The sequence below is a fragment of the Loxodonta africana genome, chromosome 16 (assembly GCF_030014295.1).
Source record: "Loxodonta africana isolate mLoxAfr1 chromosome 16, mLoxAfr1.hap2, whole genome shotgun sequence".
In the NCBI taxonomy this organism is placed as follows: Eukaryota; Metazoa; Chordata; class Mammalia; order Proboscidea; family Elephantidae; genus Loxodonta; species Loxodonta africana.
The window spans coordinates 14,908,419-14,925,971 of NC_087357.1; the positions used below are offsets into that span (position 1 = coordinate 14,908,419).

General features: G+C 47.7%; 1 protein-coding gene across 1 annotated transcript in view; it reads right to left on the reverse strand.

Moving 5' to 3' along the window:
• Positions 1-10,146, reverse strand: part of PLPP4 (phospholipid phosphatase 4) — a 121,848-nt gene extending 111,702 nt beyond the window's left edge. Inside the window, exon 1 of the mRNA XM_064269234.1 lies at positions 10,091-10,146. Within this exon, the coding sequence (XP_064125304.1) occupies positions 10,091-10,146 (56 nt within the window). The remainder of the gene's footprint in view (positions 1-10,090) is intronic.
• Between the last annotated feature and the right edge of the window lie 7,407 nt (positions 10,147-17,553).

The window sequence follows — 17,553 nt, forward strand, 5'->3', positions numbered from 1 at the left end:
CGTTGGCACCACCTCGGGACTCTTGTGCTAATCTATACTCACTGTTACTTAGTTTTGTTCTGTTTTCAGATGTATCTCTCGCGTTTCTATTGAAATCACACATTTAAAGTTGGGTTAGTTCTTTGTATTTCTCCCTTTGTGAGTTCCCTGTTCATATTCCTAGCTCATTTTTTCTTTTTAACTGAAGAGCTCTTTTTCCTTATTGATTAGTAGGAGCCCACTGAACATGAAGGGCATGAATTCAGACCTCTGTAAATAGGAACAACACCACCCACAGCTCCTACGAGAGTTTGCAAAGGTCAAATGGTGGAACGTGGCAGGAGTCTAGTACAGAGCTGGCACGTGGTGGGTTTCAGTGAGTCTCCTTCCCTTCCTCCCCACTCAGCCTTCCGGTAACCAGGGTGGAGATGTAGGTCAGTTAAAAGATACCTATACACACATGGGGAAACCCTGGTGGTGCAGTGGTTAAGAGCTATGGCTGCTAACCAGAAGATCAGCAGTTCAAATACACCAGGTGCTCACTGGAAACCCTTTGGGGCAGTTCCACTCTGTTCTATAGGGTCACTATGAGTCAGAATCGACTTGACGGCAGCGAGTTTGGTTTTTGGTTTATACAAGCATGCGTACTGGCTTTCTCTTTTTCTCAATGACTTGGACAAGTATTCACAATGCCTCCCTCGTGCATTCTAAATCCTGGTTCAAGGCTCAGCTCTCTCATCTGTGCTTAAGTCTCCCTTCGTCTTGATATAGACCAGGTATCTCTTTAGAACTACAGCGGCACAAAGAGAAACCAAATCCTTCTCTGAAAATCTCTGATGACTGACCCAGCATTTCTCCTCCTAGGTATACATACCCCTTGCAGTAGAGTTGATTCTGACTCATAGTGACCCTATAGGACAGAGTAGAACTGCCTCATAGGGTTTCCAAGGAGCAGCTGGTGGATTCGAACTGCCGACCTTTTGGTTAGCAGCCATAGCTCTTAACCACTGCGCCACCAGGGCTCCACACTGACCCAGCAGAAACTGCAAATATATTCATCAAAAGACAAGAATAGCAGCATTAGGCTTAATAGCCCAAAACAAGAAATAACGCAAACGTCCATAAACAGCAAAATGAGTAAATACAGCAGGGGAGAGGCAGACGATGAAAGGCTCTACAGCGCTGACAGTGGACAAACCACAAGCGTGTTCAACGTAGGTGAACTGCAGAAGCAGGTCAGGCAAGAGAAGACAAACACACAAGAGTACCTGCTGTAGGATTCCACCCACACAGAGTGCAAAAGCGGACGAACCAGACCAGGGTGCTGGGAGTCAGGGTGGCGGCTACCCTCCGGGCTGCTGAAACACATCCCGGCCGGTGCCTAGGGAGCTGAAGGATTATGAACAGTGCACTTTTCTGTGTGTATGTTATTTTTAGGTTGAACTAAACAAACTGCCATTTTTGTAAGTCAAAACAGTCGAATATCAGCAATTTTATGTGGTCCAGCCTAATACATCAATAAAAACGTTTATCAGCACCTCTTTGGAAAAGAAGGAGCCTCTAGCATTGATTGGCAGAATGCTACCTTTCTGAAAACCACCCTAAATGCACCTACAGTTTCTGACCCTATTTCTCCCTCCTTTGTCTTCGGCAGAGACAGAATAACAACTAGTCCCTCAGCTGTGTAGGTCAATTTTTCACAGTCACAATATTGAAAGATGTGATTAAGCCGGCCCTGGGATCCTAGTCTCTCTTAGCTTCCGGCTCACTCATCTTAGGCATCTCAAAGGCTCCCCTTAACACCTTTGTGGCTTTCAGTTGAATGATGAGGACAGTGGGCAGGCATCTGTCTTGTCTGGATGGACTTGCTCGCTGTAACAGTGTTTCTAACTCATCCACAGAGCAGCAAGATATTTTTTTCAAGCAGCAATATTACTAAGATAATTTTTATATTTAAAAACACTATCCTAGCAAAATAGAGCTACACCGCTTTTATGAGTCTAGCGTGGGTCGTAAAATGCATAATCTTTATAACTAATTGAGATAACCTTACCCACAAGTTAGGGAACTAATGATCTGATTTCGCAGTGTTATAAGCATTTATCTCCCTGTGGGAAAACATCATCTATTCTCAAAGTTCTGGGTACAGCCGACTCATTTTACCGTGGCAAATAATATTTCAAGCAGAAGAGTGCTCCATTTATCAGATGACAAGGCAAAAGTCCTCCCCGGAGAGGAGGAAAAGCACTGGGATCCACCTGTTCTAGCAAGCACCACGGGGGAGGAGAGGGTATCTGATGGAAAAAACTCTGTGGACATGGCTTCCACCTGAACTTGACATGATGAAAGCAGGCTCTGAAGGAAAAGATGGCAACCCAGCATTTTCCTTATATGTTATCTCACGCAGCTACGCTGATACCACTTTTGATTCGATGACATCAGATCAGTGTTGTAAAGGGCTAAGTCACCACTGGGAAATTACAAGACTGAGACCACCCCATCCCACCAGAGAACAAGCCACTCATGCTGCTGTGGGGGTAACAACTCATTAAATCAGCCCAAAGCAACTTACGTACCTCACTTCGGGGGAGGTAAAAAGAGTCATGTGAAATTTATTTAAAGGAGCTTACTATTTTACAGACATCCTGTAGTAAACCATTTATAATAAGAAATCACTAGCTTTTGTCTCCCGCGTACATTATATACACTCATAATAACAATATTACTATTTATTGAGTACCTACAATGAGCTGAGTACTGCCTGGTTTAATACTCATAAGCCTCACCTTCAGGAGAAGTGTTAATGTTCGCGTTGAACTGAACAAAGACTTAAGCTGGTACAACACTTTGCCCAAAGGCTCACACGGTAACGAGTGGCAAAACCAGGATTCAAATCCAGGCAACCTGAAGCCCAAAGCCACTCTGCAGCACCGCCTTTCTTAGACACTACATATCTGTGATAGAGATTAACAAGAGCAGGAGAAGACATCTAATTATGGCTGTATGTGCCACAGGTACTTAAAGCACTTTATCTAATAAAATCCAATAAAGTTTGTACATATACAAATGGTTGAACTGGTGTATGTTTTGGCGTGTATATTCTCAACAACAAAATAAAATTAAAAAAAAAAATTCCAGTGAAGTATTATAAAAATGGCATGGGGTGGCATTTGACCTCCTCTAGCTTCACAAGGGGTAAGGAGGACCAAGATAAACGGCCCTAATTCCTATGAAGCAGAGGTCAGATGTGCCTCCTCTCTCTGCCATCTTTACCAATTCTGAGACTAAAGGTCCCTCCCACAGCACTCTCTACTTCTCTGCTGGGTTCAGTAACTCACTGCAATGGCCACACGGAGCTCATAGACTATATTCACAATTATGGGGTTTCTTAGGAAAGTAGCAGGTTACAATTCAGGATCAGGAAGGACTCAGGATACAGTTCTTCCATCAGGACAGCTGCTTCTCAACCACACCACAGGCATGCCTCTCTCTGGCCTTCAGCCTCTACCCCGCTCAGGTAAGCGTTACAAAGCTCTTTTAGCACTGCCAATAAGTGCCCAGAGGCACCCCACTCCACCAGTCAGCCTCAGCCCAAAGGCACACGGCTTATTCATTCTGTTGTACTGTCTCCTGCCAGTCCCTCCTGCCACCGTTTCTCTGCCAGTGCTTCTCACTATCTTCAGTGTTACAGCTCTTCTGTCTCGCTGTCTTTCTGTCTCTGCTCTGCCTCTCAGTCTCCTGGTTCCAGGACCTTCTCAGCACAGGGACCCCGGGTCCAAAGGACACGCTCTTCTCTTTTGCTTGTGAGATCCTCTCTCTACTCTGGAATTGGCTCTCTTTTAAGCCTAACGGGATGGCAAAACTGACTAATCCCCTTGGTGGGCCACAACTGCCTTGTGCACAGTCCCACCCAATCACTTAGGTGGGAGCTACAAGACCACGGTGAGAAAGGCCACACAAAAGTGATCCATGGCACCACAAGTATTATCCCTATTTCCCACATGAAGAAACTGAGGTGCAGAGATTTTTAACAACTTGTTAGTGGCACAGCTGAAATTCAAACAAAACCTGCCTAGTCCAAAGCCATGATCTTTCATTATACCACTTAACCTCAGACAACTCTCTTTGTTTCTAGAGAGCAAGTAAAATTATTTCAGATGTGTAAATTGGATAGGTATTTGCAATGAATAAGTCAATAGTCTTGCAAAAATTCTACCATGTAATCTCTGGCATTATTTCTATCAACAAGAACAAATTTTCCAACTACCAATCCTTCTTCTTTGTTTCCAACTTTCGCATTCCAATCACCAGGGGTGACTGAAACAGACCATCAATTGCCCGTTCGTATGCAAGTTTAAGCTGAAGCTGAATAAAACCAAAACAAGTTCACGGAAAGAAAATATGACATTGAGTGTATCCCACCTGAATTTGGAGACCATCTCAAGAACAGATTTGACACATGAACACTAACGAACGAAGACCAAGCTCTTAACCATTGTGCCACCAGGGGTCGTATATAAAGGGTCTGTTAGCTATCGTCAATATTTCAAACCCTACCTGACATCCAGCACCCTCAAGCAGCCCACTGAACCAACTAAAGCACCGGGTTTCCCTGTGTCTGGATGGAATTACACCAACCAAAGTTAGTCATGAAGAGGGAAGTACCTGCACCTAAAACCTGTCCAGTTGCCAACTCTTGGAGACCTCATCTGTGTTAGAGTAGAATGTACTCCAGTGGTTGATTTTCTAGAAGTGGGTTGGCAGGCTTTCTTCCAAGGCACCTCTGGGTGGACTCAAACCTCCAGTCTTTCAGTTAGCAGCCAAGCATATTAACCATTTGCACTACCCAGGGACTCCACCTGCACCTAAAAGACCTGTCACTGTCAAGCCGATTCTGACTCACGGCAACCCTATACGTTACAGAGTGGAACTGCTCCATAGAGTTTTCTTGGCTGTAATTTTTACGGAAACAGATTGCCAGGCCTTTCTTCCATGGTGCCACTGGGTGGGTTTGAACCTCCAACACTTAGGTTAGTAAATAAGCACAAGCCGTTCGCACCACCCAGGCAAGGTGCCAAATAAGTACCTATTGAATGAGTGAATGATAAAAGAGAAATATTTGGAGGCAAAACTTTCAAAACAAGTAACTGCACAGACGGAATAACTAGTCATGGTCCACCACGTGCTTGCTCTGCTGGACAGTGAGCACCGTGGAGGCCAGCGGGGCTCCCTCCTCCTCTTCCCGCATCACCTGGTCCAGGCTTCCTGCACAGGAAGTGCTCAGAGAAGCTTGCTGCATTGACCGGAGGCGAGGCAAACACCACTGCCTGAGCACCCTGGCTTCCTGAGCACTCTTGGCTCTGTGACTTGGGCAGACCCACACCCAGGGAGACACAGGGAGAGAAGGAGGAAGGGTGGGCCCCAGGGAACCCAGGCTGGCAAGTGAAAAAGGCCCATCACCCTCCCTCTATGGCCAGCATTTCAGATCATCATTGTCTTTTTAGGGCCCCTGCTGCAGGGCTACAAATGAACACCTTTCCGAGTTCACTGATGTTCTGGAGTTGTTGCTGTTTGGTGCCATCGAGTGAGCTCTGACTCACAGAGACGCATAACGTTGCCTGGTCCTGCACCATCCTCACAATAGTTGCTGTTTAAACCCATTGTGGCAGCAATTGCGTCAATTCGTCTCGTTGAGGGTCTTCCTTTTTTTTTTTTTGCTGACCTCTACTTTACCAAGTATAATGTCCTTCTCTAGGACTAGTCCCTCCTGACAATGTGTCCAAAGTAACTGAAACCAAGTCTCCATGTCCTGGTGAGGGATGGACAAAACCGTGTGCTACCCCATACTTCCTTAATACCACCATGGTGTTCCTGCCAGCAACTGACCCCCACAGCTTGCCCTCTGGGCTCCAGGAGCCAAGAAAGACCCTTCAAAATCCACAGTATGCCCAAATTCCATTTTTGGGGGCATGTGAACCGCCATTCCTCTGCCAGCAAGGTATCATCCTACGATAGTTTGATTACAGAACTAAAGTGACATCCATCCGTTCCCACACATTACCCCAGAAAATGTGTGTTTGCTTCTCTGGATAACAACAGGTCATAGGAGGGGACTGCTTATAAGATGTAGTCACTTTTGCTCCAGTCTGGAAGCCCAGAGCTGGGAGCAATCTATTTCAGTGGCTGACGGATTGGGGGCACGGTGTCAACCTCCTGCTGGCTGGTGTCTTCAGGCAAGTTACTTAACCTTTTGAAACCCTGGCTTCTGTATTTGTAAAACGGGGTGATTTACAGTTTTCACCTCAAATGAAACAAGGTTTAAAAGAGAGATCACATGGAGAGTGCTTCACACACAGTGAGCCTTGGGCCGACACTGGCTGCTCCTTTTTCTAAAGCGGTACAGCCAGGCAGCGGAGAGTACAGACTTTCCAGCTGGCACATCTAGGTTCAGCTTCAGACCTGCCCTTATTAGCTCTGTGACTTGGGCAGTCCTTAACCCGCCTGTGCCGCAGCTTCCTCATCCCTGACACAGAGATAGCAATGTGCCCCTTCATCAGGTTAGTATAAGGATTAAATGGCATACGTGAGAGGCTTCATTAGTGCCCAGCACATAATAAGCCCTCAGTAAATGCTAGCTATTGATATTGGTAACCAAAAAAAACCACACCCACTGCCATCAAGTCAATTCCAACTCATAACGACCCCACAGGACAGAGTGGAACTGCCCCACAGGATTTCCAAGGAGCCAGTGGTAGATTTGAATTGCTGACCTTTTGGTTAGCAGCCAAGCTCTTAACCACTATGCCACCAGGTAAAAGCCAAACCCACTGTCGTCCAGTTGATTCTGACTCATATCGACCCTCTACAGGACAGAGTAGAACTGCACCAGGGCTTCCAAGGAGCGGCTGGTGGATTCGAACTCTCGAGCTTTGGGTTAACAGCCAAACGGCTAACCACTGCACCACCGAGGCTCCTTGATATTGGTGGTAACAGTAAAATGGAAGTAGTGAGCCGTAGGTGTATGCCATTGTTCTGGGGGACTGTGGCCTGGCCCCTCATTTCCTCACTGCATGTTGCTGAACAAGGTCCAGGACTGCTTTGGCATCTGCAGAAACACTCACAGCATCTCTCCTGGGGTCCTGGGTGGCAGCAGGAGAGCAGAGTCCCACCGGTGCGTCTCCTTCTGCCTCCCCAGCCTCCAGCCCATAAAAGGGCAAAGGGCCCCTCAGCCTGCAAGCTTCATAGCACTAAAGGCAGCCTCAAAGTTCCACATCATACTTACAGTTTTTCCTAAACTAAAAGTAACCAATTTATTTCCGGTTAGGTTACGCTGAAGGTGCAGTCCTAATTTGCATTACTCTTTGCTAATTCACTTCCCAGTGATTTGAAGTCCTTACACTAGACTGCCCATAAGGCCTTAAGCACCCTATGGTTGATCTATGGGGGCTGCCTTGAGAACGTCCTCTCAGAATCCTGAATTAACAAAACTCAGCACCACGCCTGGTCTGCAAACGGAAAACTGGTTCCTTAAGAGTTGGCACGAGAAAGCTTACATTCCCACTGCCCACCGGTCCAAAATGCATTTCATGAGTTCTGACTTCAAATCTACATGGAGCACGTAGGCAATGGGTGGTGGGGTCCCCACTCTCATGCAGAGCAAATGTGGTCAGAGAACAAGGTCATCTTCAGATGATATTTCTCTGAAGCCACAAGTTGGCAAAGAAGTAAGGTACTCCCCAAATGATTATTCCCTTGATTCTGAAGAATAGGGTAGAAATAGCCAGCAGAACTCAGTGGTGAGCTACTCTGGCTAAGCTGCACACTGCAGCAGAGAAATCAGATTCGGCCTGCCCAAACAAGCCAGAGTGAGGCCCTGCTGCTGCGACCACCATCTTCATGGTCTGAGATGGATATAACCCATTGGCTCATACCATCCAGCCAGTCCTGGCAAAAGGAAGAATAAACCTTCCCCCAAATCAGCATCTGTCACTGAGCCAGAAGCTCATCTGAGAAAAACAAAGGGTCATCTGTATCGGGGAGCTCAGAGTTCGTCCTTCTGGAAATCTTATGTGCTGGATAACACATTTGAACATCCAAGATTCCCCACAGGGAGTTCTACACCCATAGCAACACTGCTCTTTGCAGGTAAAAAAGCCAAAGTTGGACACATTGCTAACATTTCCCAAGTTGATAGGCAATCAGGGAATCGTCCAAAAATGCCATCAATTTTCCAGTGTTTCCGTCTAGAGAAGGCGACAGCAGATCACCCATTAAATAAGGCAAAGGGGAAGTCTGGAGAAAAAAACTATAAACTCCCTGTCTAGGTTCTACATAGCATCCTTGGAGGAAAGTAAGAAGCACATAAAAGGAAAATTACCAACTTTTCAAATCCCCTACACAGACCATAGTACATTTGAAAGTGGAAATTTGGAGGGAAACCTGAAAACAATATAAATATTTTACATATTATTGGATCCTTTTTCATCTGAGAGTTCTCAGCAGTGATCAAATCAGGCAGCCTACGATCCTATCTCATTTACTTCCTTGCTATTGACACATTTGCCCAACGAATGTTAAATTCTGCTGTGCGCTGCACGCACTATTTTATTATTTCTATCACATCGTAATTTAATGGTGTTTAGCCTCTCTGCCAACTGGAAACTGTCCCCATCTGATCACACAGCAAATGCTAGTTTTAACGCACATTCCAAAGGTAGGAAAAGAGAGTAAGCAGAGGGAAGCGTTTTCTGTTTTCCCAAATGCATCAACACCCGACTCAAGTTCTCCAGCTCCTATTTCCAGTGAATAAACTAGTGTTCCTCCGAGGCGCGGGAGAGGGGGGTTCGCCCACATCTGGAGGAGCTCGTCGCCCTTTCTGATCGACGAACAAATGCTCTGGGTGAATGTAATCCCTAGTAAAGGAAAACATGCAAGAAAGGGCATTTCTTTTCCATGCGTCTACCCAGGGCTGCAAAACAGAAGGTATCTTAGACAGACACAGCTTTCCAAACCTGCCCAAACCACCTCGATGCGGGGCAGGAACCCAGAGAGGGGCCTTCTGTTAAGAATGGCTCCTTTGGGCTTTTCAAAAAAAAATCTGGCTTATCCACAAAGTTCACGCAACGTGAATATTTAAAATGTGTCAGGACACAGCCCTGGGGTAGAGGGGGAGAAAGAACCTGACCGGCTAAAGGTGAGACAAGAGCAGGCGTGGGCCGCCCAGGTGGCGGGAGATCCCAGCGGATAGTGGGATGGGTCTGACCTGGTGTTCTGGGGTCGGGTGTGAACGGCAAAGACTCGACAGCGCCCTGCCGCTGGGCCCGGGAGACCGGTGGGCGGCGGGTCCCTGGGGCGCCTTGAGGCTCCGGCATCTCCAAGAACAACTGCGCAGCGCCCCCCGCCCCACCTTTCCGGGATCGCTGTTCCCAGGGGCCAGCCGCTGGGAGCCGCTCGGGCGTTTTGCTGACGCCCCCACCCCGCACCCTAAGCGGCCATGGACTCCCCACAGAGCCCCGAGTGCATCCAGCCCACACCGGTCAGCGGCCCCGACTTCCCAAGCCTCTGCAGCAACAGTTTTCCAGTCGCAGAAGTACTGCAAACGCCTCCTGGGGAAACGTCACCCGGACCCGGGCGGCCAAAACCAGGGTTTGGCGAGGGACCGAGCCCGAGCCTGAGCCCGGCACAGCGTGGGGGTGACGGGGAGACAGCGCCAGGAGTAAGGACTGAAACATCGGGTCTCGGTGACCACCCCGGAGGAGAAACTTCCGGAGGACCTGGGCGAGGATGCGCATCCGAGTCCAGGGAGCAGCGCCGAGTCCCCCGGGCGGGGAGCGCGGAGCCAAGCGGCGGCCGGACCCGCTCCCGGAGCTGGGGCAGAGCGGTGGCGGAAGCAGGTCCCACCGAGCGCGCCCCTCCGCGCCAGGAACCCAGGCGGGGAAGGGGACGGATTCTCTTGGTCCGCTAGGACACATCCCGTAGCCAGGCGGGGAGGGGGCCTCGGATCCAGGCACCAGGGAGACGCGGCGGCGCCAACAAAGTTGGGGCGCAGAGAGGCTCGGTGGTCGTGGGTTCCCGCGTCCGTGGCCCCAGTCCCCGGGGCTCCACTACTTACACAAAGACCCCGAAGAGCAGGGCTCGGACCCCGATCTCGATGGCCAGCTCGCGCATGGTGCGGCCGGAGCGGCTCCCGCGGCGGCGGCGGCGGCTGGTGCTCTCGCGGCTCCCGCAGCTCGGCTGCGCTGGCTCGCCAGACCCCGGGCGGCGGGATGTGCTCCAGGCCGCGGGCGGGGGCGGGCTCCGGCGGGGCGGGCGGCGCGGGGAGGGCTCAGCCCCGACCTCCGCCTCGGGCCCGGGCGCCGGGCTGCAGCCCCGGTGGCTCCTGACGCTACGCGCCCGCGTCCGCCGCGCGCAGCTGGGGCGCCTCGGGGACTCCCGGTTCCCTGTCGCGGGCACCGCCCCCACGCCCTGGGCCTCTCGGTGCGGCCGGGGGAGGGGCCCCGGGGAAGCCCTGCTGCCGCCCCTGCGCGCGCTCCGCTCCCGCCAGTGGGCGGCCTCTGGCCTCGGCGTCCAGGCAGCGCGCGCAGGGTACCCGCCTGCGGACGCTCTGTGTTGCCCCGTTCTACCGCTCGCTCTCCGGGGCTCTGGCTCCCTGGCACACGAACGCACGTGGGCTGAGTATTTGAGCGCGCTGGGAATTCTCTCCCGTGCAGGGCAGTCTCAGCACCCTCTGTCCGTGCCGAGGAGCGCTCCCTCCTGTCTTTTGCCCTCCCTACATCTTTGCAACTGAAATTATTTCCTTTTTCTAGGAAGTTCCCCCGAGATCACTCGTGGGCTCCCTTTGCCTTCCGGAGGCACCAACCGGTCTCCAGAGCCCTGGCACAGACTGAAGGCAAAGGCGAGGCTGGCTTCCCACCGTGCCACCAGCGCCAGGCGGCCCCTGAGGACTGGAACCTGAAGTGTGCCCGCACAGAACAGTTTGGGGCCACCGAGCTGGGAGGAAAGCACCTGGTACTGCCCTCCCCCCAGCACACACCTCCTCCCTTCCCCCTGCTGCAGGCAGGCACTCAGGGTCGCTGGTATAGCATTCAGTCACCTCAGGAACCAGGTAGGACCAGGAGCCTCATTCTCAGGTTTCGAGCCAAAGGCCCCTCAACCCTCACCAGTGGTCTAGGGTTTAAGATGTTGTGCCGGAGTCCACCAGAGCTTGCCTTTGCTTTCCCATCATCTGTCAGGATGGGAGGATGGAAGAGACCCCAGTCACGGCAATGAATTCTAATGACCTAGATCTGAAACTGCCAGGTCGCTGTACCCAGAAGGGAATACTGTCAAGAGCCCCTGATATGGAAACAGCCCTTACCTATAAGCATCAGCTGGGAGCAGCCCTGTGCAGACCTGTGTCCTGGATACTAGGATTCTTCATGCAGCTCTGCCCTGGAGAAGCTGGGGAGCCAAAGAATCACAAAGGAACATCAGGGAACTAGGCAAAGCAGAATTAATAAGTCCCAAAGAAGTGGTCCAGAAAACTGGGCCACTCAGGTCAGCAGGTGGAGTCATCCTTCTGGGGATGGTCTCCACTGCCCCATAGTTAACCCTTGCAAGACAAAGTAGACACACAGAAAGGGAGAGGATTCTTGGTGCAGGTAAGAATGTGAGTCCAGGTGGGGCAGAAAATAGAAAGGGTTTGGAGGTCATAGAGGATTGACCTTGCTGGCAGAGCAGAAGGACAAACCAAGGTTAATAGCAGGGACCAAGATGTGGCAGTCCTGCTTACCAAGGTCTGTTATCTGGACCACAAATTAAAATCTTTGTACAACATTATCATTTCTTCTTATGTTGGAGTTGCCTTGAAAGGGAATTTAAAAGGGCATTCTATAGTCACTAAGAAAACCAAAAAAACAGAGCAATTGCCGTCAAGTTGATTCCAATTCATGGTGACCTCATGTGTATCAGAGTAGAACTGTGCTATGTAGAGTTTTCATGCCTGATTTTTCCTAAGTAGGTGGCCAGGCCTTTCTTCCTAGGTGCTTCTGGGTAAACTCAAACCACCAACTTTTCTATTAGCAGCAAGCCAATTAACCATTTCCAGTACCTAGGGACTCCAAGTTATTAAGAAGAGGCTTTAAAACACATAGATCTTAAGACCTGCCCAGTTCAAAGCCCTATTTGATGCTTAAATTTATTCTATACTACCCCCATCCACTGCATGATAGAAATCCTGACATGGAGAAGGAATCCACCCTTGATGGAGCTTGTACCCTCTTCAGAGAGCTCTGTTGAAAGCTTGTCCTTATGGTGACCTGCAACACACCTTCCTGCAACGTCAGTGCAAATCCTACCCCACCTCCTTCCCGCCTACCAACTGCACACAACTCCTGTGGTGGCAAACAACAGAAGGTTCAACCCAAACTTAAGAAAAAAGAATTAATGGCTCACAAAAATGAAAAGTCCAGGGGAAAGTCTGGCTTCAGGCACAGCTGGATTCAGGGTACAAGTAATGTCATCAGGACTTGGTCCTTTAGAACTCTGCTCTGCCTTCCACTGTGTTAGTTTCAATCTCAGGTTCCAGGCAGTTGCAAGATGGCAGCAAGAATTCCAGTTTTCCATCCTCTCAAGGTCAAATCTGGCAGGATAGAACTCTGCCTTGGCCCCAGCACTCCCAGCAAAAGTCTCATTGAGTGCCGTTGACCTTGTGCAGCCCTGAACCAATCACTGTGGCCAGAGAATCATGATGGACTGATGGTCTCAGACTTGGATCACATCCTTCATCCCTACAATGTGAGTAGAACCCTCACCTAAAGCCCCTAGCCTGAGAGTGGAGGAAAGGTGAACTCACAAAAGGAGTGCGATACTTTGGAGTAGGGTAGATGTTTAATGGAGAGGCAAACAACCAAGGGCAGGAGTACCACCTTCCGTGCCACAACCATGCAGAGTGAAGACGACTAGCATGCCTGTCTGAGTTCTTGTCCAACCCCAGGATCTTCAACTAGTAAAGGAGGGTTCTTCTGGGTGCTCCATGGTAAGGCTTCCTACCTTCTGCCTTTGTCGATACAGACTTGCAGAACTGCCTTTAAACAAAGCTAAAAAAAAAAAAAAATTTTTTTTTTTTTGGCATAGTGCCATCCCTGACCCTTGTCTTCAGCTCTCTGGTCTCTTCCTTCTCCACTCCCTTCTGCCACCCTGTCATCTTCCTTTTTCCATTTATCAAAGTCTGCTATGGAGAAAAGGCCAAAGACTCATTTATTGCATAAGCCTGGATCAGGATTTCTCGTGGGCTGTCTCTCGTAGAATTTATCATTTAAGACTGGTTCCTCTTGAAAGGCAGATAGTCTCTATTCTCCATGAAAGGGACTTCCGATGGCATCCTGGGTGCCCTGGGACCTTCGGCAGGCAGCCACCCCTATGTGTTTGGAGGTGGCTGGCTCTAGGAGCTGTGGCCCCAGCAGCTATCCAGCTGTGAGTGTGCGCCAAGCAGGCGGAGCCCCCCAGAAGCACCATGTTGCTGTGCCAGCAGTTAGAGGTGCCCACAAGGGAGTGAAGAAGCAAGAGCATGTAGGATAAAGGCAGCCCCTGTCAGTCTTTATGAGACTCCTATGGAATGCAGTGATTTTTCCAGTGAAGGAAGTGTGGGCCAGGTCTTCTAGTAGCCTCAGAAATGCCGTCACAGGAAATGGAATAAACATGGCGATCCCCTATTTGAGCACAAGTACTGTAACTGTCAGGTGTGAGACTGACCTTAGAAAAATCATTTCAGGATTTAGGCACTCAAACAAACATGGCTTCCCCCAGTGCTTTTGTGGGTGCACACATTTTCAAAGTGCTACTTTGGGAAAATCTCTGATACTGAGTTACAGACATGCCAAGAAAATCAACTTTGTCTCTCTGTAGTCATGCCTATGGTGTTGGATTTTGTTTTTAAACCCCAAACGTTCAGTTTATGGTGATGGAAAATTTGGCAGTGGATATTGATGATGGTTGTGCAACATGATTGGTGTCACTGGTACCTGTAAAAAATGTCAAACAGACAAATATTATGTTTATATATATATATATTTTACAACATGAATATAAACCAAACAGCATCGTCCAGCATGATGATCCCATATTGACCAGACTTTTGGTTGTTTCCAAAAACCAAAGCCATCTTCAAAAGACACAAACTTGTAGCAATTTCGTATAATCTTATTTCCAGCAGCTACACTTTGTATTTCAGTGACACCTACCTTGCTGCTGTATGTCCTGGAGGGAGGCAGGTAGCATGGTGACTATCACCTGTAGAGACACATCCAAGCCTTCCCACTGTGGTTGCCTGGTACAAACTTGCTGATGTTTGTAAAGGATCCAAGAGGAATTCCAGAAGAGGTCACCAAGTTCAGCCTACAACCTGAACCAAGAATGTCTTCCACAAGGGTTTCGATAAATCTCTGTGTGCTCGAAGACCTCCAAGGATGAGGAACTCACTCATCGTTCATTACATCCCCAGAGAGCTCTGTTCGTTGATGTTGCTTGAGTAGAAACGGACTTAACATCTATGGATCCAGCTTTGGGGGCCACACAGAATAAACTTATTGCCTATTCTTGTATGGAAACCCTGGAGGCGTAGTGGTTAAGTAGGAATCTGCCAGGCGCTCCTTGGTAACTCTATGGGGCAGTTCTACTCTGTCCTGTAGGGTTGCTATAAGTCCCAATCGACTCCATGGCAGTGGGTTTGGCTTTTTGTTTGTTTGTTTTATTCTTCCATGTTATAGTCCTTTAGTTATTCTACAATGTGAAAGAGAGAGATTAATGGATTCTATCCCTGGCCTTCTCTTTTCCATGCTAAATATTCTCAGTTCTTTCGTCTACTTTCTAACAGTAGTATTTATAAGACCTCTGAGGATAGGGCCCTAGACCCAACAATGATAGAGCTAAGACACACTCTGCATAATAAAAGGTAAATTTTCTGCTTCCAGGAAAGAGGTAAAGCACAGTGGGATGAATTAACCCTTTCATATCCTTAGAGTAGTTGTTATTCAGGTAAAAGGGAAAATGTCTTAAGGAAGCCTTTTTTTTTTTTTCAGGGAAAGATAGTAATATGTTTTTCAGAAAGCTGTAAGTTAGGAACTTTCTTTCGTAGTAGGATTTTCCTATTCTTTTCAAATTTATCATATGAAAAGCCAGAGTGTCATTTCTCTCACTGTATCTAAGAAAGAAATCTTTTTGTGGAAGCCACCAATTCAATTATCATTGCCATAGATAGTGTGGCACAAATTAGAATCCTAGAACTTTAGTGAAAGAAAAATAAAAAAGCCTTCGTACTCAGCATATATTCTAGTCCTCTAGTTCTGCTCCCTCAGTGAGATGGATTGACATAATAGCTCAAACAATGGACTGAAACGTGGCAATGATCGTGAAGATGGCACAGGATGGGGCAACATTTTGTTCTGGTATTTGTAAGGTCGCTATGAATTGCAGCCAACTCAACACACCTATCAACAACCACAGTTCTGCTCCTTCATTTTTCAGAAATCCAGAGCCTTACCAAGACCCCACAGGGAGCCAGGGCCCGGGGCCAGGACCAGGCCCCGGCCCCAAGTCTCCCCACTCACAGACAATGCTGATTAGTGGCATCCTGTTGAATCTTGGCTCATCTGGGTCTTTGGTGTCTACTAGCACAGAGCAGGACCCAAGAGAGATGGGTGGAGAAAACAAAAATAATTTAGTGGACTCACACAAATGGACAATTTGTTTTTGACAAAGGTGTCAAAGCAATTCAATGTGAAAAGATAGTCTTTTCAACAAGCAATACTGTGTATCCTTATGAAAAAAAGGTGAATTTCTGTCTCTACTTCATGCCACAAGCAAAAATTAATTTGAGATATAATATAAACATAAAGGCAAGTATCATGAAGCTTCTAGGAGAAGATGTAGGGAGAAATCTTCACAAAGTTGATATAGACAAAGATCTCTTAAGACGCAAAAAGCGATGGTTATAAATAAGGAAATTCATAAATTGAACTTCATCTGAATTAAAAAATCTATTCTTCAAAAGGCACTGTTAAGAAAATGAAAAGTTAACTAAAAAAAAGAAAAAGGAAAGTTACATCAGAGATTAGGAGAAGATATCTATGTCTACTATTCAGAATAAATTTTTTAAGAATCCCTGCAAATCAATAATAAGCAAAAACTCATTTTAAAAAATAGACAAGGATATGAGGCACTTCAAAAAATGCAAATGAATGGCCAAAAAACCCAGAAAAGATAATCTGCATAAAAATTCTGACAACTGGACCAATAAACAACATTATGATAAATGGAGAAAATACTGAAGTTGTCGGGAATTGCATTTTACTTGGACCCACAATCGACGCCCACAGAAGCAGCAGTTAAGAAATCAAATGCTGTATTGCGTTGGGAAAATCTGCTGCAAAAGATGTCGTAAAAGTATTAAAAAGCAAAGATGTCTCTTTGAGGACTAAGGTGCGCCTGACCCAAGCCATGGTATTTTCAATCGCCTCAGCTGGACAATGAATAAGGAAGACCAAAGAAGAATTGATGCCTTTGAATTATAATGTTGGAAAAGAATCTTGAATATACCGTGGACTGCCAAAAGAACAAACAAATCTGTCTTGGAAGAAGTACAGCCAGGATGTTCCTTAGAAGAGAGGATGGTGAGACTTGGTTTCACGCACTTTGGACATATTATCAGGAGTGACCAGTTCCTGGAAAAGGACATCATTCCTGATGAAGTAGAGGGTCAACAAAAAAGAGAAAGACCCTCAACGAGATGGACTAAGACAGTGGCTGCAACAATGGGCTCAAACATAGCAACAATTGTGAGGATGAGGCAGGACAGTGTAGTGTTTTGTTCTGTCTTACGTAGGTTCGCTATGAGTCAGAACTGAACTGGTATTTGGAGGGCAGATTTCCAATGCCACCACGTGGATACATCTCACTAGAAAGCATTAGAGCAGGGACTTTATCTGTTATGCTCACTGATTGTTCCCTAAACGAATACCTGGCACGCAGTACTCAGTATTAATATTTGCTGCAAGGACAAATGCATGCGTGAACCTCAAGCATTGGGAGACTCTGCTAAATACAGTTCTAGATGATCGGGCTTTCCCCCTTTGTCCAAACAAGGACTTTGAGAAAGAGATGACTCCACAACTCCACCTAGCAGCAACACCTGTTCATGTGAAGTTCACCTGTCTTAAGGCCCATTCATCACTTGAGCTTCAAGCAGACAGCACATGTTAGTTTCTATCACGGCGCAGGTGACATTGACGAATTTCACGAGTTAATATATATTAAGACTGCATCTTGGAGCCCAAACTTCTAAAAAACGTCTTTTCCACTCTTACTTCTCCCTTGATGAGATCAAGAATCTGTTGCAGGAGGCAATGTGCTTAGAGCAGTGACGGATGGATATACATACACCAGGACACACAGTGACCCCAGACAACACTTCCCGTGGCCAATAGCACAAATCTCCTGGATTTCCAAACATACTGCCCAGCAAATGTACAGGCTTTGCTGATTCAGAACATACAATTGCCTCCCTACTGGGACAAGTGGGAGCCCTGGTGTCACAGTGGT